Genomic DNA, 26,339 nt, shown 5'->3' with positions numbered 1-26,339 from the left:
ATAATAGTCTTCATAGTATCATCCGTAAAATGTACAGCGATACGTCGATGTTTAAAAACATTGATGTTTACTGTTCGATGTTTTTCACTTATTGATGTTAAGGTGAAAAAACATTGATGTTCAAAGCATCGATGTTTTGTCTTTCGATACCCATCCCTAGTATTTACTGTAATTTTATGTACCCTGAAAAGCAAGGTTTTGATGATTAATATCCAAATATTTAGAGTTATATCTGAATTCGAATTTGTTAGCTCAACTGAATACTATTCCATGAACCATCGTTGCAGTTTGAACATTTTTCTGAAGTTAGTTAGGAAGATATTTCCTGTCCTGGGGTTTGTGTTCCATCTTTCCAATTTCCCATCCTATGTCTTTGCAAATACCATAAGTAATAATCAATTACCAAAAAACAAACGTTCCACACAGTGAATGATTCATTTATTATTTGCATACTACATGAAGTACCATTGTTATGCTCACATTTAGCCCTTTCAATTTTGATATTATTTTTGAAAACCCATTTTCATACAGCCCACTTTTGAATTTAACAATCAAACATTTTGATCCTTGGTCTAGGATTAATAATCATCAAATTAATGATTTCGATGCATTAAAACCTTGCTTTTCTATCAGTACCTCGTTTCTCTTAGTCCTGTTTATGCAGGCGAGTACAACTTTGTGCAAGGTTTGCTCAAGGTCATAACATATGACAATCATTATCTCTGCTTGTGGTATGACAATCATTAAGTGCTTACCGGTGTTTTCAGCAACTTCCAATAAATATTACTGTAGGTATTGTTTTTATGTTCAAAGAATATGTTCTTCACTTAATTGATTTAAAATATAGAAACATCAACTTGGATGTTTTTTCTTATTGTTGAATTGTACATAGTATTTGATTTTACATTTGTTTTAATTGATGTAGCATCATTCCGATGGCCATCAGTTGTTCAAGTTTATGGGATCTACTATCTACTTGTCAATTTTGTTTATGACTTTTATAGCATCAATTTGGGTGGCTACAAGTGTTTGTGAAAATTGTCAAATTATTTATTGTATTTGTAAAATTTGTGGGTGGTTGGGTGAAACCAGATTCAATTTGTACTTTGTTTATTTTTTGTTTGTTGTGTCTTTTCTGTGTGTCAATATGTCAGAGAAGATGGAGAAGGCCCTGAGAGTTCTTAAAGCAAGGAAAACCCAGCTATTTTCGAGAATTCAACGCTTGTATGACTTATCTAAAGGCATCGAAGATAAGAAAGTGGCCGAACAGTTTATTGTTTTAGTTGAAAATCTCCCGAAAACATTAGAGGATTTTGAAAATTGCGTTCTAAGAATTCAAGAGTTAATTGAAATACAAGAGGATTATGAGCCTTTATTCACCAATGCTCATCTTGATTTGGTGGCACTCATTTAACAAGCATGTAACAAATTTAACAAATCATCTAGACCCAAAACAGTCATGGTTTGACTGACAACAGACAATGGTTTTTCAAGTAACATCTAGTGATATTCAAAATGAACTAATAACAATTATAAGTGACATTGTAAATGAAGAAATTCAAGGAGAGATAAAAAACACAAGCTTTGTTACTATAATGCTAGATGAAACTTCTGACATGAGAAAAAATTGCAGCTGTCTACAATTCTGAGATTTGTGCATGAAAATGAGTTCATTGAGGAGCGGTTCATTGGATTTACCAATGTTAGTGCTAATTGTTCCGTGGATTGACTGTTAGCTCATGTTAAAAGATCTGTAGAAACTTACAACTCTGCTGATAAATTTGTGGCTCAAACATACGATGGAGCAGCCATTGTCAGGTCACTTGACAGGTCTTCAGAAAAAAGATTGTTCCTGACTGCCCTTTTCACACATTGCTACGCACATGATATCAACCTTGTACTATCATTAGGGATGATTGAGATTCTTGAGTTGAATGTATTTCTATCTTCTATCAATGGGATATCAACATTCTCCTCGCATTCTTCAAAAATATAATTTGTGGTTCAACAATATTTGAAGAAGTCTATACTATCCTTCACACCCACCAGGTGGTATTTCACATCTCGACTTGCACTATTGAAACTCACAGAGTAGAGAGCTTTTTTTCAATAGTATCAATGAAAACGGAAATTATGAGTGGAAAGGAGCAGATAGATGCACTGCTATGGGATTTATTCCGTATCTTGAAAGTTTACAGACTGTGTTTCTTCTAAACACATTTTTGCCATTATTTTCACGAACTAATGTGATCTAAAATGTTTGCAAAGTGAGCAAGCGGACATAATGACATGTTTGAATGTGATAAGAGACTTTGAAAATGAGCTAAAATCTTATCGGAAAGGGGTAATCAATTGCAAAGATTGCAAGAAAAAGAAAACTAAAAGAAATGATATACTATGTGAGCAATGCAAAACAGTAGGTTTCAAATCAGTGTGGGGATAAAACTGTATCCACCGTGGACCAACCCCCCAATACTGGAAATAATACCAAGGAAGAGTATTTATCTCTTGAACAAAAATACAGGAGGCTGTATTATTCAATTGTTGATAATTTAATTGGACACATCCAAGCTCAATTTTCAACATTGGTAAGCTCAAGATTTTTTGAACTTCTGAATTACTAGACCTTTGAACATTATCCCACTCCAGATATGTTTCCTGACACTCTATTTGTTTGTTGAAACAACTCTATCCTATTTTTTTCTATTTTCAAGGTGTTCAACCCTACTTCTCTCTCTCTCTCTTATTTATCTTTCTATTTCGCCTTTCCCACCCGTTCCTGACATTACGTAATTTGCGATAGGGGTGAAGAACAATGGTACAATTGTATTCCACTATTCTACGACTCAGTGCACGACCAGACGTTCTGCTGTACTGCTGTACGCAATGCCGGCTCCGTGAGCTAGCTCGATACCAGTGCTGCCTCTACTCTTCTTCAACGAGACCGTGCCGTCTACGTGGAGACCCTTGCCGTCTCAAACGTCCACCACTGACGACGTTATTTGGGCCCTGAAAATCCCTCACCAGACAAAAAAGTGAGTGCCAAATTTCCTTCCCTTCACCGAAGGGAAGGAAAGCTTGTTACCGAAATCTTTTAGTTTTTTTATAGTCTTCAATATCTAACACAAGGACTGAAAAGTAAATTGGTAGTGATCTATTGACTGTACTTTAGTATTTCAAAAGAGATCTCAAGTTTAATTGACACAATTCATGAAACGAGAAAGCTTGGATTCATCATTTAAAGAGGTGTTCCCACTGGCGAATTTGACCTGCACAATTCCAGCAACCACAAGATTCGTGGAGCGCAGTTTTTCTGCACTCAAAAAGATCCACACCTATAAAAGATCCAGCCAGAAGAACGATTGAGTAATCTTGCTCTAATGTCGATAGAGAAGGAGCTATTGGAGTCTTTGAGAGAGAAGGATGACTTCTTCAATGTAGTCATACAGAAATTCGCAGCCAAAACCAGGAGGGCCAAGTTCCTGTATAAATAATGTAGGATTTTGAATAGTAAACAACTTATACTATTTATGTCATCTTGCTTAATAACTAATCGTCTAAAACGAAACATTTTTATCTTTTAAGTAGGGGAGGGTGGTGCAGCTTTCATTCAAACTTTCAACTGAATTGTTCCTGGAGATGACAGAACGAAAAAGTCATGAAGATTATGGACGTGAAGAGAATGCTGAGAAATTATTTGAAGACCATGGATGTGACAAGGATGCTGAGAAATTATTTGAAGACCATGGATGTGACAAAAATGCTGATATACTATTAGGGCCGGTTTTCAAGCTTGGGATTTGGCTAAGTTCTGGACTTTACACAGCTGGAGTCAGATAATTGGCTTTCCAAAACAGGGCATAGTCGCAGTTTTCATTTTCTCATCTCTATAATTGGAAACGTTTTTACATTACAAAATTTATCATACCTGAATAATTCAAAATAGCTGAAGCTTTAAACTATTTCCCAGAACATTTAAATTGTTTAATTTGAATATACTACAGCAACTCATGAATAAACTCAGAATATACTATTGCATCAGAAGATGAAGATAGTATTTTTGAACGTGATGATGGTGACAAGGATCCTGATTTTGTTTCAGAAGAGAGTAAACCTTCAGACTTTGAAAGTGTGGATGAAAATCCTTTTCCAAAATCTGAACCTGTACCAGATCGACAACAGAACGTCGCAACTCTAGTAGGGAAAAATTTCCATAGATTGAGGTTAAATGAGCCAGTTCGAAGGGGAAGTCCACTAGCCAGAAATTTGAATGTTTATATTCCTGGAGCTAAAGGAATTGTTACAGAGGTGAAAAATCCATTGGATTAATGGGAGAGAAAAATTATTAAGTAAATTGTAGATGAAATTGTGAGTGTAAACACAATAAATTATTGTGTAAATTGAGTTTCACTAACTTATAATATTGTCTATGCCTACGAGTGATACTTGCAGCACTTGCGATTCTGATGAAGCTAATTCTGAAAATTCTCAACTACAATGCTGCCTACCATGTTATGAGAACACTGACAGGGAGAAGGCCAAGAATGAATCAAATATATATTATGATATAGATATTCAATGACATTTCTGAACTTTCAACTTTCAAGGAATTCTAAAGCAGTGGTTTTACAATTATTTTGGAATGCGCATCGTCAATAAATCTAGCAATCTAGCTAGCTTTTGTACCTGGACTGAGGCTTTTGTTAGTAGAGGGAGCAAAGAAATTTGCAGCTCATATCATACTTCTTTAGAATTTGACAATGAGGTCGAATCATAAGATGATCTCATATGCAGTGACTCCGCAGCAGGTCAAAACAACAATTTTATTATTAGATTCGGACCAAGAATTTGGCTGAATAGAAAACATGAGAATATTTATCCACCAGAAGTTTACCGCAAATAATTAGAAACTCATATAGAAGGAATTGACTTATTGATATGACTGAATATTTTCGTGCATGGGATGAGCTTCAGTTGAGTTACAATCGAAAATGAAAAAATAAATAAAGGTTGTATTAAACATGAGGAATTACGATTCAAAGATGGCATAAAAAATGAAATAGGTTGGGAGAAAATTGCTCAAATCTATTCAATATAATATCAGTTCACACCTTTCAAATCACTGCGCAATAAGAATTCGACTTAATGTGCCATTGATATTATCATTCCATTTTAGAGAACTCCTTAATTTAGGCACTTGCAAGTTTAGTGTGAATTTGAATGGCTTATTGAATTGCAATATTAATTTTTTTTAATGACTTCGAGAGAGTGTTATTATATTATTATACACTTCCAATTTGAATCATTAGAAAATAATTATAAAATATTGAAGAGTATAAAAATGTTTCTCTTTACAGAAGCAAGCATTCAATGTACCTATATTTTCTATATTTACCATTTCTTCATTATTATTGTATCGTCACCTAAAGACATCATTGTTGACTTAGATTTACGTGTTTAATCCCGTGTATTGCTACAAAGAGACCCACTTATAATTAACTTAGGTTATTGTTCACAGATTTCCAATTTATTGGATTGAGAAAATCCAAAAAGCAATAACAATATTCTAGATGTAGTGTGGAAAACTAGATAATAAAAATTAATCTTAATTCAGAAACCATTGCAAGGAGCCTTAACACTATACAACCTTATATACTGTACTATACCTAACACAACTTAAAACATATTAGAGCTACAGCGCTCAATATAAGTTACAATTCAAATTAAAACGATGACTACGAGTACGAGGGACTAATAACAATAAGCTATCCATAATAACAAGGTTTTGATCGCAAATGAATCACTGTTTTTCAGACTGATGTCACCTAACCGACTTTGAATTCTTTTGTTTAAGTTTATCCTTACTGTTTTTTGAGTAGCCTGTACTAGATTTATTTTCTTCACTACACAGACACCATGGAGTCATAGTGCGATTACACTTCAATGCCACATTAATGACATCAACTGAAGCCGTATTGATGGTCAATTTATACTTTGATTGTATTATATACTTAACATCGTTCAATCCAGTCATCCGGTCCCGACGACGCGTTACCTCTCTCTGGTTGTAGCATTTCGCCATGTCTCTTTTTCTCCAAACGCGATCATGCATGTGCCTGAAATTGCAAATAGAACATTTCAGCCGATCATGTATTATTAAATGCAAGCATGTGTAACAAGCGCTCCGCAAGGGTCTGTGACAAACAAAAATAGAATGAATTAGTTTTATAGTTCCATGCTGGAAATTGAAAGTACAGAGTGTTCAATTTAAAACAGAACCCAACTTTTAGTTCAGTGTGAGTAAAAATTTATTGACGAACACTTACTTGTATTACGAAATTACAGTAGATTTTGAAAATGTTGTCCAACCATTTAAATGTACTTTCACCTAGTTCCTGGCCTCTCTTTTCAGCTTTTCTTTGTCTATTTCATGAATAGCATGAGTAATGTTTGTCTTCAATTCCTGTAGAGTATGAGGATTGCTCCTGTAAACAATCTCTTCCAAGTAGCTCCACAGAAAGAAGTCAAGGCTAGACGGATCAGAGGATCGTGGTGGTCACAATCCTGTTGAGATGATCCTTACATCAAAAACTTTCTGTAGCAAATTCCTGTGACAACATTCAAACGTCAATGCTTTTACCTTCACTAGTTCAACTGTTATGCACAAGGTAGCCATCCCTACCCCAACTCCAGTCATACCAACATTGGAAAAAGTATTTTGCCCGTTTCACACAGATATATTATGGATTTTCCAAAATGAATACTTTTAGTATAAATTAATGAGCAACGGGTTCTGTTCTTAATGAACACTCTATATTATCCCATCAAATTTACTTGAAAATAATAATGGAAAAATTAATTGCAAAAATGAAACAAGTATTTATTATTTCGTAGATAATCTTTATTGAATTTTAGAATTCTCAGAAAAAAATAAATGAATGACTGAAGTTGGACATAAACACACAATGTTTGATTGATGAGTCCCGCTCGCTGCTCGCTCGCTACCCCAACACCAAAACATCTGGTCTGTAATGATACTATTTTATTGGGCTTTCATCGTTACGTACACTTTGAATAAATTGGTTTTAATCATTGAAATAGAATCAATTGATTAATAAAAATGAAAATTGGTCTATAAACGTCCTCGTTAAATTAAGAGTTTTTATCAAATTCAAAATATCAAGTAAATTAGTTCGGACGTTCAGAAGTGATGATGCGTCACTATCACATACTTGCGTCACATGTATTTCCTATCAAGTAGGTACAAGTCATTTTCAATTATTTGTTTTATTTATGGTATAGATAGAAATAGATATGTATAATCTATTTTCAATATGAAATGATTCTAATAATATTGGTAGAATATGGTAATTAATAAAGGAGTTACAGAGCGATCGGACAGAAGTGAGAAGCAAACAACTAGTGGATGACCTCCACAAAGACTTGAATCTGTTAGTGGAGAGTGAGTTCTTTCAAGATTAGGTTCTCATGTTTTGTACATATTATAATTAAAACTATTATAATTGAATTTATAAACATTCTTCAACAAATCAAAGAATAATGTGCACACAAAAAAACCTTACTAGATATAAGTATATACAGACATATAATGAATAGTAGCTTAATGGCTATAGTACTCATTAGAAATGACAAATTCACTATGGGTTTAAGTTCTGAATGTATAGGCGGATTGAATCAGTTGCTCTGCAGCATCCCTGCCAATTTCTAATAACCATCTACTCAAATATTGCTTATAGGTGGTGATACTGTAATTTTCCGACTGTTTTAAATGATTGGGAACGTTTCTATAAGATATATGACAAATTTATTTACTATTATATTTCAAGCACTTATGTATGAGTTGGGTATGGGCAATACTAAAGTTAATTAGATTTCTTGTATTATGAGTATTAACTAGATTATTGAAAATGAAGTGTTTGTTGTGGTATATGTAATTCATTAAAACTTGTATATAGAGCTGTCTAATATTAAAAACTTGGAACTCTTGGTGAAAAAGATTATATGGGTAGCGATAGTCTTGCCTGAGATATGTATTGATGATTGCTCGCTGTGCGACCGCCACCGGCTCCAAGACAAACGAGGAGGCTCCACCCCAAGCTATGATACCATACATAAGAACTGACTAGATATATGCGTAGTACGCCCCCCGCAGTTAATGTAGAGGGAGGACCTCTCTTAAGGCATCTCTTAAGACTGTCTGAAAGCATATATCAATTTGCACAGTCGCTGCTTGAGTGAAACAGCCTGTGGAGCCCAGCTTAATTTGTGATCAATCAGAACGCCAAGGTACCTGTACTGCTCCACTCGCTGCAATACCCCACAATCATTGCCCAGTCACTATATAGATTGGTGCATGCAATTTATATTGTAGTTCTGATTTTTTAATATATTATTTGAGTACATAAGAGAAGTCCAGAACCAATTTCTTCATGCAAAATTTTCTAGTGTGTAATATTACATTTTTTCTCGATTAAAATCGAATCTTCAATTCGAGATCTATAAAACTTGATAGTAAATATCAGAGTAATCGATATGCGGACAACTTTTTAACTGAGAATTTATCGTAAATAATTGTGTTGCACATTACATGGTATCACCGAAACTGAGTTGACAGAATTAACAGATAAATAGATCATTATAAATATAGAGGATATATATAAATTTAAAATAACAGTTTCGAAATAAAGTTTTATTGAGAACAAATGTAAAATGTAAATTCTAAACTTGTGATTCATAATTTTTTGGAATTTAATAACGGTAATGTGTTCATGACGTTGACACTGGTTTTGAGGTGGGGCTTTACTCTGTACTTGTTAGGCTCTCGCTAAAAAATGGTGGCTGGCTATGTGTTCTGGTTTTGTGTTCTCTGAATATTTTTCTGTTTAAGTGAATTTTTAATGTTTTAAATTGAGTTTTGAACAGTTTTATGGTGTTCTAATTTTGTATAAAATTGTTTTGTCTGTCTACAAGCCTATAGCCATTGTTTTTCAACTATATAAATGGATAAGTATTTAGCTTGTAATGATGTTAGATGCTTAAGTGTGTAAGGTATTGTTTTGTGGATTTGTGTTGTATATTGCCAAAATTCTTCTGAAGATTATAAGTTGGTTTGCTCTGAAAACTGGATTTCTCATTCATAGGCGATATATCCATTCATAGTTTATCAATAATCTACCATTTTGGAGCCGATAACTTCCTGTAGGTTAATAGGTGTGAAATGCTATCCAACTTATTTAGGAGAAATTGGTAGCACGGCAAATGGTATGCCCTGGTGTGGGACTCAAACTACAAAATATGGTTATAAAAAATTATTGGTAGGATAGATATCTTGATGGATTATGAATGGGAGATGCTGCTGAGTGGGAAATCGGTTTGAGAAAGTTCAGGTTCTAATGAGTAAATATTTTTTATGCAGTAGCAAGATGGAGAACAATAAAAATAATGAAGTTTTATTCAGTGAAAACATTCAAAACTTAGATGAAGAATCTCAAGATTTAGACCTAACCTTAAACAATGACTCAAACGATAGTGTAGCTGTAAGTGAAAATGTTTCAAATGTAACAATTCATGAGGAAGTGGTAGAAATATCAAATGAAACAAGTATGGTAGGAGCTAAAAATGATCTAAATCTAAATGTATAGTGTTCTTAACACAAATGTTTGATAGACAAAATGCTAGGTTTGATGAGCAATGCTAAGATTGATGAGCAAAATGCTAAGATTGATAATTTGAAACAAGATTAAAGTGCTAGGTTTGATGATATGAAGCAAGAATGTACTAGTATAAGACTAGAGCAGGTTAGTATAAACCTTCTATTAAAAGATACACATGAAACATTGATAGATAATCATGAAGATGAAAACAAATTGAAGAAGGATGATAGTAGTGTTGAGATACAAGATCAATTATTTCAAATTTCAGATAATGTAGGCCTAGTTACTGTTATTGAAAAAGTAAATCCTAGTGAGATAGTAGAATTGAGTAATGTAGTAGGTAGGGAGTTGTCTTTATTGAAAGTCAACAGTAAAGAAAGTAGTATTTCCAAATTGAAAGTTAGGAAAACAGTAAATAAAGTGAATGTTTACATGAGACAGGTTTCTGTAGAGGTTAGGAACAATGTAAACAAAATGAATCTTGCTTTGTATCAAGTTGATGAATTCAACTTTCAACTAAAAATTGAAAAAGTGTATGCAAAGCATTATCTAGTGAACATGACTGACTTTTGTAAGCAAAATGGCTTTGTTGAAACAAATGAACCCATGAATAAAATCATGTTCTTGAAGAAAACAAAGCACAAAGTCACCATTGATGTGTTAGTATTCAAAGGTTGTTTCAAGTTGCTTACTTACAAGATGATAACAGTGAATCACATGATGAAAGGGTATTCTTCCCCAGCACTATGTTATGATTAGGAATCCTGTGTTATGCCAGGATTCAGAATAGCATAATCGCTACGCAGTGTATGGTAAGAATCCATAATTGTGTCTTTTTTCTTTCCTGTAGCATATTTTTCTTGGCCCTTAATCATTTCAAATTTCGATTCTTTCCTGTCTTTGTGTAATGTTCAGTAAATTTCTTCTATGATGCATATCTTAACCAATCTTGTCCATAGTCATTTAAATTTGTATTTTTGTTTCTGAAATAATTTTGGAAGTTAAAATAGTAGCTTATTTTCCTAATCTTTAAATTGTTGATAAACTTAACTTTTCTAAAATCTATCCATTGTAGTATAAATAATTGTTTGCTTGCGGTATATTTTTTCATCATATATTACATATTTTAATTATGTCTATTTTTTGTCAGGTATCATATTAGGTAATTAGGTTTTTCAGAGCAAATTATGTCCCATTTTCTCATCTTTCATTGCATATCGTGCCATAAGCCATATGTAATTAGGTTATAGTTTTCTTCTGGGCTTTTAACCCATTTTGCATTTTATATATATATATATATATATATATATATATATATATATATATATATATATATTTTTTTTTTTTTGCTGTCCAATACTTTGGATTTTTGGTAGACAAGTAGGTGTGATTCTTTTAGAGGTGTGGGCGTGAACCACATATGGCTGGACTCGATTATCTGACCTACTTGTTTGCAATATAAAAACCTTAAGACTGCAACATCAAATGTTTGTAAAAACTTTTGCATACTTTTGTTTTTGTGGTCTGATACTAGAGTCTGCTATCACATTGCCTTACAGACATCTAGGAACTCTTCACCCAGTCACAATAGTCAAAATATTTTTTCATTCACCAGTTGATTTTGTGGGAGTGATAGCTCACAGTTATAACAAATTAGAGTCATACTTGGAATCTACAAAATTCCATAGTAGTATATTTTTTTAAATATACTTCCTTATGAAAGTTTAGTACTGACATGTAGGATAGGCTCTAATTAATCTTTTTCTTCCTTGTATTATTTAGGAAATTTATTTACCCAATTTTCTTTTTCTCTTATTTGTATTTTTTAGGGAACTTATTTACCCATTATCCATCTTGATCGTCTTTGTATTGTAATCTTGAAATGGTTTGTACTTATTATACAGTTTTCAAATTCTGAAATTATTTAAAAAATAAATGGTTCAATTTAGAACATGCTGAAATTTAATCTTATGTATAAATTCTTTTGTTATAATAATAAAACTTCAAAATTTGAAAGTATTAATGAATTGTGTCGCCATATATGAGATGTTCAATATAAATGAAAGTTAACTTGAATAATGTTTTCATTAAATAAAAACGTCTTGTCATATTATTAATTGAAATGAGTTAAAGATTAAAATTTCTCTAAAGTTTTTGTAATTGATGTCTTTTTCTAAATTAAAAAAAAAAAAAACTGTTTGTTCTATAAATTTTGATATGATTGATTATCGTTTGAAATGGATGCTGGAGTGTGTGTAGAATTTTTAGTGGGGTTTGTTGATTAGAATTTTACTGGTATGTGATTGTTTTTTTGAGATGGAAACCCATTATTGCCTAAAGAAGGAATAACAGAGGTTATGACTTAGAGAGGCAGTAATGAGATAATATTTTTGTGTTAATTACTTATGTTGATTGCCATAGATGCAAAATAATGATTAATAATGATGATTGCCATAGATGCAGATGATTACTTATGAATATTGATTGCCTTTGAAGCAAAATATTATTGATGTTTTGAATGATTTCTTGTTTAATGATTGATAGTAAAGTTTTGTCATGAAATGTAGTTTGTGTTTAGAACATTGAAAAGTCGAAATAAACTATAGTATCCAACAAACGATGATTAATAATATTGAATAATTTGCTTTTCATAAAATATTTGAACAGTGAATAAATGGAAATGAAATTATTTTGACGTGACAACGTCTTATAAATTGGTTTGCCAGGAGACACTTCAAGAAACTGCGTTACGTTCCCACGTTATGCACTCACAATGAGAGCGAGTGAGAGCGTTCGTTTCGGTTCACGGTCGTCTGGAAAGAGCACGAATAGGAGCAGTGGCGAGCAACGCACGCAGCAGCAAACCCGAAGGCATTCACCTGGAGAGAGAGTGAAACGGAGCAGTCAACCTGCGCAGGCGCCGCAAGCAATCTCCTGCGACTGCGCCACTAATTCAAAATGTCAATTCAATGGTTGTCTCTCTCGCTCTTAGGTGGGCGCGGGCTAACCATGCCCGAGTGGAAGGGACGCGTGCCTCTCACTCACTCTCATTGTGAGTTATTATTTCATCCTTCTTCCTACTATACGAATGAATATTCACATTAAAATTATTTTACCACTCAAAGTCATTGTCACGTAAAACTTTCGCCCATATACCGACTTTTTTTATTAAAATTTTGTAATTGATGTCTCCAAATTTCACAATTTATGTATTGCTGACTGTATAATAAGATGTTAACAAATTTCATTTTTATATTGATTATATACTTGTAAATAATTTTCATGTGTATTAGATTGTATTGGTAGCCTAATCAAAATTTTCTTTTTAGTTTATAAGCATTTTAAGATAACAGGCATTTTAAGATTCATGTGTATTAGATTGTATTGGTAGCCTAATCAAAATTTTCTTTTTAGTTTATAAGCATTTTAAAATAACAGGTACAGCATGGACATTAACATCGAAATAATTATCACGTGAATCTCAAAATCAGCAACAAGTGAACGCCATGAAAAGTGTTAAGAACATTTGGGTGATTTTCGAACTAGTGTGACTCATTAATTGAATATCTACGCCAATATCTACACCAATAACTACGCCAATATCTACGCCAATATCAAAACCAATGCCTGCGCCAATGTTGATGCCAATGTCAATGCCAATAACTACACCGATGTCTATGCCAATGCCTGTGCCAATGTCGATGCCAACGCCAATATCTACACCAATATCTACGCTGATGCCTATGCCAATATCAACGCCAATATCTGCTCTGATGTCTACACCAATGCCAATGCCAATATCTACGTTGATGTCTACGCCAATGCCTGTGCCGATGCCAATATCTACGTTGATGTCTACGCCGATGCCTGCGCCGATGCCAATGCCTGCGCCAATGTTGATGCCAATGCCTACAACAATGCCAACGTCAATGCCGACACCAATGCATACGCCAATGACAATGCCAACGCCTATTGCTGACCATGTAACTCAAACTTCAACACTACCACATTACCTGGAGGTAATTGCCATCCATGTTCACATTCACAACTTTAAATTCAGAATAACAGTCACAGTATCATGAAAGAATTGATTCAAAAAATCCTCTCCTAAATTATTCCTGTATGCAGAACTCTAAACCTTGAAAGCTGAAAATATCAAAAAACCAAACCTTACCTAAATTAATCCTCACCTAAGTTAATCCTGTATGCAGCATCTATCTCTTTTCCAAAAAACAAATTACATTGTCATTTCAAGCCTGAAATGTACATTGTATAATTATATGATACAAAATTTATGTGACTCTGTATCGAGTTTGGTATGCAGCCGTCTACTACAAGCATGAGGCAATGCTAACTGAGATGTCACCTGTATCAAGTTTGGTATGCAGCCGTCTACTACAAACATGAGGCAATGCTAACTGAGATGTCACCTGTATCGAGTTTGGTATGCAGCCGTCTACTACAAGCATGAGGCAATGCTAACTGAGATGTCACCTGTATCGAGTTTGGTATGCATCAGTCAACTACAAGTATCAGCCCAACACTACGAGTATTTGGATCAGCCCAACACTGATGTCATCACACTGGAGTCACACTAAACTGAAATTCATACTGAGTGCCTTAACGGACTGTTTTCCAAAATTTGCATTTAAAATCAACTGCGTCAATAGTGAAAAAAATGTACATTTTTTGATTTATTGGAATTTTATGTGAAAATTAAATGTAACAATTCATCAATTCATTCCCGTGTTATCGGATGGGCACGTTAAACTGTCGGTCCCGGCTGAAGTATGACAGTCGTAAGGCCCATTGACGGCTTAAATTATATATTCAGGCGGTGGAACATTCCCGAAAGGGAACTCCCCACCAACAAAAGCCATACGAATTTATTTTTATTTAATTCATTTAAAAAAAAATTTTTTTTTTATTCAACATACTAAATTTTTTATGCAATAAAAAATTGAATTTTTCTATCTATTAAATTTATGTGCAATTTCAAAAACTATTCTTTATATATATTAAACTTTCCATTGAGATATTTTCCTTTAAATTATAAAGCTAAATCAAAAGTAATTTTGTTATTCTATACTTTGAAATATTGTTTGGAAACGTATAACAAATGCTATTGATGAATTTTTATAATAATTTTCAATATTATAGGATGACATGTAATGTTTTTATAGAAAAATTGTTACTGTTCTCGAATTTAAATTCAACAATTTCCATTTGTTTCAATGTAAATTTTTTTTCTTTAAATTCTCAAACAGTAAAATTTTTTATGTCAAGAGGGGGTATTTGTAATATTACATTTTTTCTCGATTAAAATCGAATCTTCAATTCAAGATCTATAAAACTTGATAGTAAATATCAGAGTAATCAATATGCGGACAACTTTTTAACTGAGAATTTATCGTAAATAATTGTGTTGCACATTACATGGTATCACCAAAACTGAGTTGACAGAATTAACAGATAAATAGATCATTATAAATATAGAGGATATATATAAATTTAAAATAACAGTTTTGAAATAAAGTTTTATTGAGAACAAATGTAAAATGTAAATTCTAAACTTGTGATTTATAATTTTTTGGAATTTAATATTGGTGACGTGTTCATGACATCGACACTGGTTTTGAGGTGGGGCTTTACTCTGTACTTGTTAGGCTCTCTCTAAAAAATGGTGGCTGGCTATGTGTTCTGGTTTTGTGTTCTCTAAATATTTTTCTGTTTAAGTGAATTTTTAATGTTTTAAATTGAGTTTTGAACAGTTTTATGGTGTTCTAATTTTGTATAAAATTGTTTTGTCTGTCTACAAGCCTATAGCCATTGTTTTTCAACTATATAAATGGATAAGTATTTAGCTTGTAATGATGTTAGATGCTTAAGTGTGTAAGGTATTGTTTTGTGGATTTGTGTTGTATATTGCCAAAATTCTTCTGAAGATTATAAGTTGGTTTGCTCTGAAAACTGGATTTCTCATTCATAGGCGATAGATCCATTCATAGTTTATCAAGAATCTACCATTTTGGAGCTGATAACTTCCTGTAGGTTAATAGGTGTGAAATGCTATCCAACCTATTCAGGAGAAATTGGTAGCACGGCAAGTGCTAGATACAGAGTGGCCCAAAAACCTTGTATTTTCGGCTCATTTTCCAGTTTTCAGCTATTTCTGCCAAATCTCGTAATCGGACAGAAAAATGTGCTTTCGACTTTTTTTTAGATCATAAATTTCTGAATAAAATGAGATCATTCGGAACTCTCTACCTCCAATGAGTACTGAGTTATGATTTGTCAAAAATGGGTGAAATTTAAAGGAAAAAATCAATTTTGATGAATTTTAGTTTTTTATCAACAATATCTTCCGATTGTTACCATTTAGATGTATACTTCAAGATCCCTCTGGGCGTATTTTTGTGCTCATCTCATATAGATTTCCAGGTACATCTGACAACAATGCTCCTTGTATTGTGAAAAACACCTAATTTTCAGCTTCAACCTTCTTTAAATGGTCTCTGAATTTAGTACCAGTCATTTCTTTTATATGAGCTGGCAATAAATTATAGTTAACTCCTAACACCTCGCTCATACATGGTTGTCTGGTGTGTGTCGTCTCTTAGGTTGTTCCTATAACTTGTTGGGTATTAATGAAATGTTCCGCATGTATTAAATTCATGTAGATTTTTCTTAATGAAGCAGATTGTTTCGAAAATATATAGGCTTGGGAATGGGAGAATTCGATTTTTTTTTTTTTAAAAAGGGGGCGACAACTTGTTCGTATTGATTCAATGCCCACTTCTGCATTCTGAACACCTCAACTACGCAACTTGAATTTCCCAAAAAAATAATGCCATAGGTAGGTGTGAGTGAAACAGTGCGAAATAAACACTTTTAAGAGCCCTGGAGTCCTAAAAAGCTTTCAAATTTCTCAGTACGAAAATTGCTGAGTTTAGTTTGTTTTTGAGGTATTCTCTATAATAATGTAGGAGAGAGGCTCGATCACAGCATTTATGTGTTCTTTTATAAATTTAGTATGGATGCCATCCTGACCCGGAGCAGAGCCTCCTTACATATTCTTGACAATTTTGAAAATGTCAAGCTGTGTCACAGATTGCAACTCAAAAGTCACATTGGTAGAATGATCTACATCACCAACCAACAGTGGACCACGCTCCGGAATCGCACCCGCCAAACGAGCTCCAACATTTGAAAAGAAATTATTGAATGAACTACTAATTCGCTTGATGTCTGACTGACGGCACCCCATCCCCGTGGAACTGTGCCAGGGGGAATCCCCCAACCACACCTGGCCTGCATGCCAACTCATTTACCACTGACCAAAACTTTTCAGGATTTCCTCCAGTACTATTATTTTTTACTTTCCTTGCCCTACTACCATATGTATGGAAAGTATTGCTTTCCCAAAAAAAATTAAGGTACCCTAATTTCAAGTTTTCTATACGTTTCAAGGTCCCCTGAGTCTAAAAACATGATTTTTGGGTGTTGGTCTGTGTGTGTGTGTGTGTGTGTGTGTGTGTGTGTGTGTGTGTGTGTGTGTGTGTGTGTGTGTGTGTGTGTGTGTGTGTATATCTGTGAACACAATAACTCCATTCCTAATTAACCGATTGCCTTGAAATTTTAAACTTTTGGTCCTTATACCATGAGGATCCGACAATAAGAAACTCAATTCAAGATGGCGGATAATTACTAAAAAAAAACCATGTTTTTCACGGTTTTCTCGAAAACGACTTTAACGATTTTCTTTGAATTTATACCATGGATAGATATTCATAAACCCTATCAACTGGCATGAGTCTCATTCCTGGGAAAATTTCAGGAGCTCCGTAATATTCTTGAGAAAAATGGCGGATAATGACTAGAAAACCATGTTTTTCACGATTTTCTCAAAAACGGCTCTAACTGGCATGAGTCTTTTTCCTGGGAAACTAATGGGTGGTCCTCCCCATCCTTGAGAAATGGACTTTGTAACCTCCTTCTCGTGCATGAGGTAGGTAGAGCAGTTTATAAAAAGAACACAGTCATAGTCAAGATATTTCATCTGTAGAACAGCTGTTTTGACGACTTTAAAAAAAATCATCGAATTTCACAATTTACACAAAGGAAAAAGTACTCTGAAAACAATTTATTCTCGTTTGAGAATGAGGCTTGCAGTTCAATGAGCAAGGAAAGGTGTGTGAGTGTACCACACCAGATTTTTCCTTAAAGTAGTTTGTTTTTGAATTTCTGATTGTTGAGTGTAGAATGTTCCTATAAATGCGGTATTGCTTACACAATTGAATATTGAAAGGTTGTCTTAATACTCTTTTGCTTAATCTGTCTCGGAATCTAATAGAATTAATAAGGCTCGGAGTTATCCAAGGTTTTATTTTTCTATTTTTAGTTGTTACTCATTTGGTCAGTGTATTGCTTTCTATGGCTGATTTGACAACGCTTATGAAAGTATCAGTAGAATAATCAATATCATCCCTTACATCAGTCACACAGCCCCAATCAGTCGACAACAAGGCAGCGCCAACGGCATTCCAATCAGTAACCCTGTAAGTTGTTGGATCACCCCCGTGAATATGTCCAGGCTAGTTGGGCGGTCCAGAGCTAAGTTGAACTGATATAGGATAGTGATCAGTAATAGATGATTCTATGATGGCAGATTTTATTTTGAGGTTTTGGTCATCTTTCAGGAAGAAATGGTCTAAACAGGAATTTCCCGTTTTGGGAAACATGTTACCCTGTTGATTAAACTTCCCAATTGTTGATGAATCCCATTCATGCAACATATCAAGGTAACAGTCCTGCGGGGAATTTGGAGGAACATTCAGAATATTAATATTGACATCACCACAGAATAATTGTAAATGATCCTTACAGTTTATGCTGAGAAGATAGCTCTGACGCATCACAACAAACGAATTGAGACAAGAGTTAGGGCTACGATAGGCGGCGGACAACAGGTGGCAAGACACGCCGTTCAGATTAAAGGTCAGGGCTAGGCAGTTGGCGACTCCCCCCAGGCACAGCTGATCACAAGAGGTAACGGACATTATTCTGGTAGTTGAGCGAGCGTCAGCGAGCTCTCACTTTCGACTCACTCGAGGCCAAAGTCGTTGTCTCTCTTTTTGTATGTTCTACGATAACTTTAGAAATCAATCAGTTTCAAATTTTGAACTCTTCGAACCTTTTTACAAGTCAAGTTCGTTGGACAACAAAATTGACTCACTTCGTCCTTTTTCAGGATATAACATTGAAAGTGCATAAGAAAAAATTTGATCTATCATTTAGTCAGCTGAAGAATTCATTGCATGCAATTACTAAAGTATTTTTTCAATTCATTCATAACATCAGCTGAGGCTATTTCAGTCGTGCCAAGGCAACCGAAGTGAGTGGACGTGTTTCCAATTGCGCTGTAGTATTCGATTAATAATTTCATTCATCGGTCATAATATGCGTTGCGGGTATTGTGATATTGCTGTTCCAGAGCGTGACATTATAGTGTGTTCAAGGTGTGATAAAAAATATCATTTTTCCTGTCAATCTATCAAGGAAACTAATTTTCGTAAGATGTCGGCTGATACGAAATGCAAGTGGAGCTGTCTGAACTGCAAGTCAGGTGATAGCGTGGGTGCTGCGACGGAGGGGGAGGTGAAGGAGAAGGGGGTGGGTGGTGCTGGTGATAGTGCGACTACTACATCTTCTACCGGTTATCTTACTCCTGTCGATGTGCAGCTTATCTCAACTACTGTCTTAAATATGATAACCGCTGAACTATCGCAGCTCTTTCAAACTGAGCTATCTCCGCTTAAAAACGAATTAGTCGAGATAAAAACATCTTTGCAGTTTATTTCCGATGAATTTGACTCTTTCAAGCAAGAACTAGAGAACCAAAAAACTGAAATAAGTACATTGAAGCGTGAAGTCATTGAGTTGAAAGCTGAAAATAAACTATTAAAAAGTGAATTAATAGACCTACAGGGGTACACTCGTAAGGATAATATTGTACTAGCCGGCGTTCCTGAGACTGTAAATGAATCAGTCTATGACGTTTTTGATAGAGTTTCTGATAGAATCGGTAGCACAGTGAAATCCGTGAACTTGAGTATTGCACATAGAATGCCAAGTAGGGTTAAGGGAGCAACCAAACCAATCGTTTTCAAGTTCATTAAACGTCAAGACAAACTTAAATGGTTAAATGATTTTGGAAGATTGGCTAAGGAGGATAAGACTGGACCGGGAGTTTCTGCGAAGCTAATCCATAAGGACTTTGTAGAGGGGAGAATTCTGGTTCACGACCATCTTTCACCTTTCCTATTGGATTTGTTGAAAAAAACTAAGGCAGAAGCCACGAAGAAGGGATTTAAATTCATATGGGTTAAAGAAGGGAGAATTTTGGTTAAGAAGGATGAAGGCAAAAAATTTCTTGACTTGATTAAAATATAGACTATTTTAACTACAAACACAGTATTGATTTTGTTTTTTTCATGGACGTTCCTTTTTTACTGGACAATCTACAAGATAGGAATTGCGTAACATGTATTCTGGAAAATGTAAATGACTGTAGAAGATTTTTCAATGTAAATTCCTTGAAGGTTTTTGATTTAAATATAAGAAGCATTGCGAAAAACTTTAATGAATTATGTGTACTCCTCACAAGTCTGAATATTGATTTTGATTTGATAATTTTGACAGAAACATGGGCCTCAGAAGACTGTGGTAACTATGAATTGTCTAATTATTGTAAAATAATGAAAGAAACAAAGTATAATAAATGTGATGGCATAATTGTATACATCAGGCAAGATATTTCTTTCAATGTTCTTAATACTGATATTGAGAATACAAATGTCTTAAATTTTGTTATAACTTATGAAAATAATCCTTTTTACTGCACAGCGATGTACAGGTCTCCTAACGATACTGATCCAAATGATTTTTTAGATAGCCTAGAGCTATTCCTGGATCAAACCAGATCAAACAGGAATAGAATCTTAATAGGAGACACGAATATTGACATCTCTGAGGGTAATATGTCAATTACAGGTCATAAATATTTAGATTTATTGTCAGAGCATGGTTTTGTGGAATACCTTCAGGGTTGTACAAGATACTCCTCTATTCGTAAGCCTTGTTTGGACCACCTTTTTGTTAAAAGTCAATCCTTTGTTTGAGACCGGCTATTTACAGCTCTTCTATTACTGATCATGAAATAGTAATGGGTTCAATCTTGCTTGTTCGTGATGATTGCGCTGGACCAGGAGGTAATGCTCCTGATAATGATAGAGTTGAACATTTTAGCTATACTAGATTTGATGAGCAGATGTTCAATGCATTGATTGAAAATGAATCATGGACAAATTTATATGTGGAGAATAATGCTTCTAAGGCTTTCACTTTATTTTATAATAGGTTACTGTTATTATTCAATTCTTGCACCATCACTAAAGCTGGGAAAATAAGTCACAAATTAATTAGAATCAAGCCATGGGTGACAAATAGTTTGGTCAGGTCAATCAGGAAGAGAGATAAGATGTCACTTAATATTCGTAAACAGCCATTTAATCCACTCTTACGCATTACATATAAAAATTATAATAGAATTTTAAAGTCTGTTCTAAGGGCTGCGAAAGAAATGTATTTTCAAAAAAAGTTTGTTGATTGCGGGTTCAACTTAAAAAAGGTTTGGAAAACAATTGATGAAGCTACAGATACTGTCCGGCAAAGAAATAATTTCATTTCAGATATTGTGTCTTTGGATAACCAACTTATAAAAAGTGATAGGGGAGTGGAGATGGCTGAAGAATTCAATAGGCATTTTGCAAATGTTGGTAAAAATATTACAGAAAAAATTAAAAATAAGAGAGATATAAATCATAGCATTGAACATAAAATTAATAGGACTTCATGCAATTCATTTTTCTTTAGCCCCGTGTCATCACAAGAGATACAAGATAACATAAAAAAACTTAAGAAAAAAGCAGCTGCTGGCATAGATGGTATTTATTCTAAATGTCTGATTAATTGCTCCTTGGCTCTTTCTCTGCCTCTGACATACATCATAAATTTGTGTTTTGAGCAGGGTTACTTCCCAGAGGAGATGAAGCATGCTACTGTTATCCCTCTCCATAAAGGTAAAGAAAAGTCAAACCTGAATAATTACCGGCCCATTTCATTGCTGTCAAGTATATCCAAGATTATTGAAAAATGTGTAAAATCAAGAGTTATAAGTTATTTTGAGAAATATAAAATCTTATCCAATTCCCAATTTGGGTTCCGAAGTGGTTTGAACACTTCTGACACAATCTTTTATGTAACAAAAGATATTATAAATCACTTGGATAATGGAAATAAATGTGTGGGTGTGTTCCTTGATTTTACAAAGGCTTTCGACACTGTTGACCATGCCATTTTACTTAAAAAAATGGAATCAATGGGCTTCAGAGGAAATGCTTTGCGGTTCTTTCAGTCTTATCTGAGTGGAAGGTTTCAATCCACAAAAGTTAATAAGGTGGTGAGTTCAATGTCTGAGGTGAATACTGGAGTACCGCAGGGAACAGTGCTCGGACCTATCTTATTTTTGATCTATATAAATGATCTTCTCGGTATTGAGCTTGAGCATGGTTCCTTCTATTCATTTGCGGACGATACTGTTACAGTGTTTCATGGTTCGAGTTGGGTTGATACTTGCGAGAGGGCTAACAGTGGCCTGGCTATAGTTAAGGATTGGTTAGACGAGAATCTAGTATCTATTAATGTTGCCAAGACTGTTGCCATCCCATTTTCCCTGACATCTGCGGGTTGTTTGACTGATGTTGACAACTGCAGAATTGTTATTCATGAAACTGGCTGTAATCGTTGTGCATGTACATGTGGACAACTGGAGTTTCAGGAGAATGTTAAGTACTTAGGTATCATGATAGATAAGCACTTGCGTTGGGGGAGTCATGTGGCATATTTGTGCTCCAGACTGAGAAAATTGATTTATAAATTTGTTCAGTTGGGAAATATTTTGCCTCTACACCAACTGAGAATGGTATTCTTAGCCTTAATACAGTCCATTGTGAGCTATGGAATCATTGGCTGGGGAAACTGTGGGGCTTCTATTATGCAGCCACTAATTCTATTACACAAAAAAATTATAAAAATCTGTCTTAAAAAACCAATAAGATACCCTTCTGAATATATATATACAGAGAATTTCTGGTATTTAGTATGCCACATCTTTTTGAATTTGAATTATTAAAGTTTATCTATTTGAGACCACATACTTTTCCTTTATCTGCGGTAGCCTACACATGTATGGTACACGAAGACAACTGAGAGAACCCCTTGAGGAGCCCCGTCTCAGGACTACTGCAGCTGCAGATCATGCTTTTTCCAGGGGGCCCCGTTTATTCAATCAACTTCCTCTATCAATAGTCTCTGCACCAAGATTCTCTATATTCAAAAATGGTGTCCGTTGTTTCTTTGAAATGAGGCAAAATTGAAGATTGATGTATAAGGCCTTTATGTTTACTTATGTCTCTCTCTTTTTCATCCTAAATGTTTCATTACATTGAATTGAGGATTAAGTGCATGAGAGTCTTTTCTTTGTTGCTTTTTATTCTTTCTATGCATTCTGTTAGTTTTTCTCACTGTGTCCATTATCATTATTTTGATTTTATATACCAGTTTCATTTAATTTTCAGTGACTCTGAAAGAACAATTTTAATATAATACGGTAATGAAGAAAATTATTCTAATTATTTTCTTCTATAAGATTAGATTAGATATGGATAGGTATGATTTTGTTTATACCAAAATAGATTGTAAATTTAGTTTTGTTAAAAGAGTTCTTTGTTGATTAAAAAATTATTTTTCTTGTTTCGTTTTTTTAAATATTGGTACAAATGTTTAAAATATTCATAACAAATAGTGTAAATGTATAACACAATTGATTCAGTTTATTTTAGTTTTGTTGGAGGATTTTTTAGTTTATTTTGTTGTAGTTAGTTTTTTGTTTAGTTGAATGATATTCCGGTTTGTTTGAATGTGTTCTGGTTTATTGTACTGTAGTCCAAGATAAAATTATTATGTTAAGCGACTCATCCCTCAGCACAAGCATTATGCTTAAAGAGGGATGAACCATTAATATTTCTTCAAGGGCACTTACCTTTCATTGTTATTGTCATTCATTATTATATCCTATTTTATTTTATTTTTTAAATATTGTACTATTTTATTTATTTTATCTACACATAGGATTCTGTTTATTTATTATTTCATTATTGAATGTTTAATGATTGTGAAATGTGTTTGTGTTCTTGAATGTGATTGTAATGTAATTTATTTATTTTTATTGGTTGAATAAAACCTATTCTTATAAAAGAAATATTTTGCTGTTTCCATAATTTTAACAAACTCTGTATACGATAGCACGTCCAGAAAGTAAGTTCCGTTTCAATTTATATCCGCTACAGTGCTGCGATCGCAGTTCCGCACATTCGCGGTAGACGCTCTGTATCAAGGAGAAGAAACGTGCGCCATTTGGAGATCGCTGTCAGCCACGTACGTTTAGTTGTGCTTGTTTACAATGTCAGTGTTGATTGAAAATCCCGCCGCTTGTGAAATCAGGTCTGTGATTCGTTCACTGAATGCAAGGAAAGTGAACCCCAGTGAAATTTATCGGCAAATTTGCGATGTTCTTGTTATGGACAAAGTGCGATGAGTGATTTAATGGTGAGAAGATGGGTCCGTCAGTTCAATGACGGACGTAATGATGTGCTTGATGAAGAACGAAGTGGGCGTCTATCTTTGGTTACAGAAGAACTGGTTCACGCGATTGATGACCAGATCCATGAAAACCGAAGGTTTACAATTAGTGCTCTCGCTATGGAATTTCCCCAAATTTCACAATCACAAATGCATGAAATTGTTACCGGAAAACTGAAATTTTGACAAGCTGGAAGAAACTGTTCCCAATTGGTTGATGACACAGGCGGCAAATTTCTATGAAGAAGGCATACAAAAACTTGTGCCACGCTATGACAAATGTCTGCAAAATTTCGGTAGTTATGTGGAAAAGTAGTTTAAGAATTGTAGAATTTTGTGCAATAAATAACTTTTATGTATCTGTACACAATTTAATTTTATTGCCAAACGGAACTTACTTTCTGGACCTACCACGTATTAATGATGCGGGTTTTAAAGATTACAATACAACAGTTCATGAACGAGTTCTCCAACCCATGGGTCACTAATTAGGAATAATTCCTAACAAGAAGAGCAGTATTATAGACATAAATTAGATTCACAAAAACGTTACCTGAATGTTCCCTCAATCCCTGAGGTAAGGTTGCCAGGACGACTGATGTTTAAGCCAGCTTCCTTCAGTCTAACAAAAAATTCATCGTCTTCAAGGCCCCATCCCCAGTATTTGTTGCTCATTCCATTCACTTTTTCGAAATCCTCTCTGAAAATGCATTCATTGTTATATTTTCTGTGCTATGAAAACAATATTCATTTTATTATGGAATTTCATGCTTAACGAAATTTTAATTATTCCTTCACTTGGAAAGAATGTGATTACTGATGTTCTATAGAAAACTTTCTATACTAAATTTATTTGACTAGAATACAACTAAAGGTAGCAGAGCTCAGAACTAAATATGTATCTACATTTACTTCCCTATGAATATTTTAATTGCGATTTCTTCATTGAATGTTATATAGGAAACTATTTTGCACTTGCGATCTACTACTTCCATTATGCTCGACTAATAAATAAATATTTATCCCATTCTAAATAAATGACTGAATGAACGAGAGACTGGAAATTTATACAGGGTGTTCTGAAAAATGTGCCCATACGTCAGGGCGTGATTCCTCTCATCAAAAGAAGAACAAAAGTTCTAATTAACATAGGTCCGAAAATGCTTAGTTACCAAGTTAGTCCTGACGTATGGGCGGGCACCTTTATCAGAGCACCCTGTATAAATATGGAAAAAATTGGAGATAGGATTTTTAATTATATATAAATGAAACGACACATTATTATTCTATTATGAATTCATATTAAAAATAATAAATAAATGAATGTTTATTTCCCAAAAAAACTAAAACTACAACATCAATTATTACACAAAATATTAGATAAATTACAATTACATACAATAGTTACAAAAATTCTTATAATGTGTCCTCTACTTGTTTAGTTTTTCTGTGTGGAAATTGGCCTACTTCACTATGGCGTACCATGTTCTAGAGTAGGTTTTGTTTGTTTTTTTTTTTTTTGTGCGTATTATTAATAAGTTAGTGTTTAGTAAGTCATTAGGTGGTTGGTTGTTGTTTGAAATAATGTTTTCTATGTTCTGTCTTCCTTTGCTCATCAACCAATTGTGTACTATTGTGTTGAGCTTTCTAGGATGATTAATCTGTTTAAAGTTTGCAGGAAGTAGATTATATAATTTTGGTGCTAAATGATTGAAATGTCTCTGGTATAGTGCCTTCCTTGCAACACTGGTGATGAGAAGATTCCTGTATCTGGTTTTGTGGTTGTGGTTTCTGGTTTGAAATGTTGTTGGGTTCTTGTCTAATCTGCATAGTATCTCCTTGGAGTAAAGCTGTCTTGAATCCATCACGTCAAACTTATTGAATTGACCCTCATGATCAGCTTCT

The 26,339-nt window shown here is 34.0% G+C and overlaps 1 protein-coding gene across 1 annotated transcript in view; it reads right to left on the bottom strand.

Moving 5' to 3' along the window:
• Positions 1–1,231: 1,231 nt before the first annotated feature.
• LOC111051545 (beta-1,4-galactosyltransferase 7) overlaps positions 1,232–26,339 on the bottom strand; it is a 78,762-nt gene continuing 53,654 nt past the window's right edge. The window contains exons 4-5 of the mRNA XM_039435449.1: positions 24,988–25,134; positions 1,232–6,116 (exon numbers count right to left, since the gene is read on the bottom strand). Coding sequence (XP_039291383.1) covers positions 5,822–6,116; positions 24,988–25,134 — 442 coding nt within the window. The 3' untranslated portion in view covers positions 1,232–5,821. The remainder of the gene's footprint in view (positions 6,117–24,987; positions 25,135–26,339) is intronic.

The sequence above is a fragment of the Nilaparvata lugens genome, chromosome 1 (assembly GCF_014356525.2).
Source record: "Nilaparvata lugens isolate BPH chromosome 1, ASM1435652v1, whole genome shotgun sequence".
Classification (NCBI taxonomy): Eukaryota; Metazoa; Arthropoda; class Insecta; order Hemiptera; family Delphacidae; genus Nilaparvata; species Nilaparvata lugens.
Note: the sequence above shows the minus strand (reverse complement) of the source record. Positions and strands in the feature narration are given on the sequence as shown.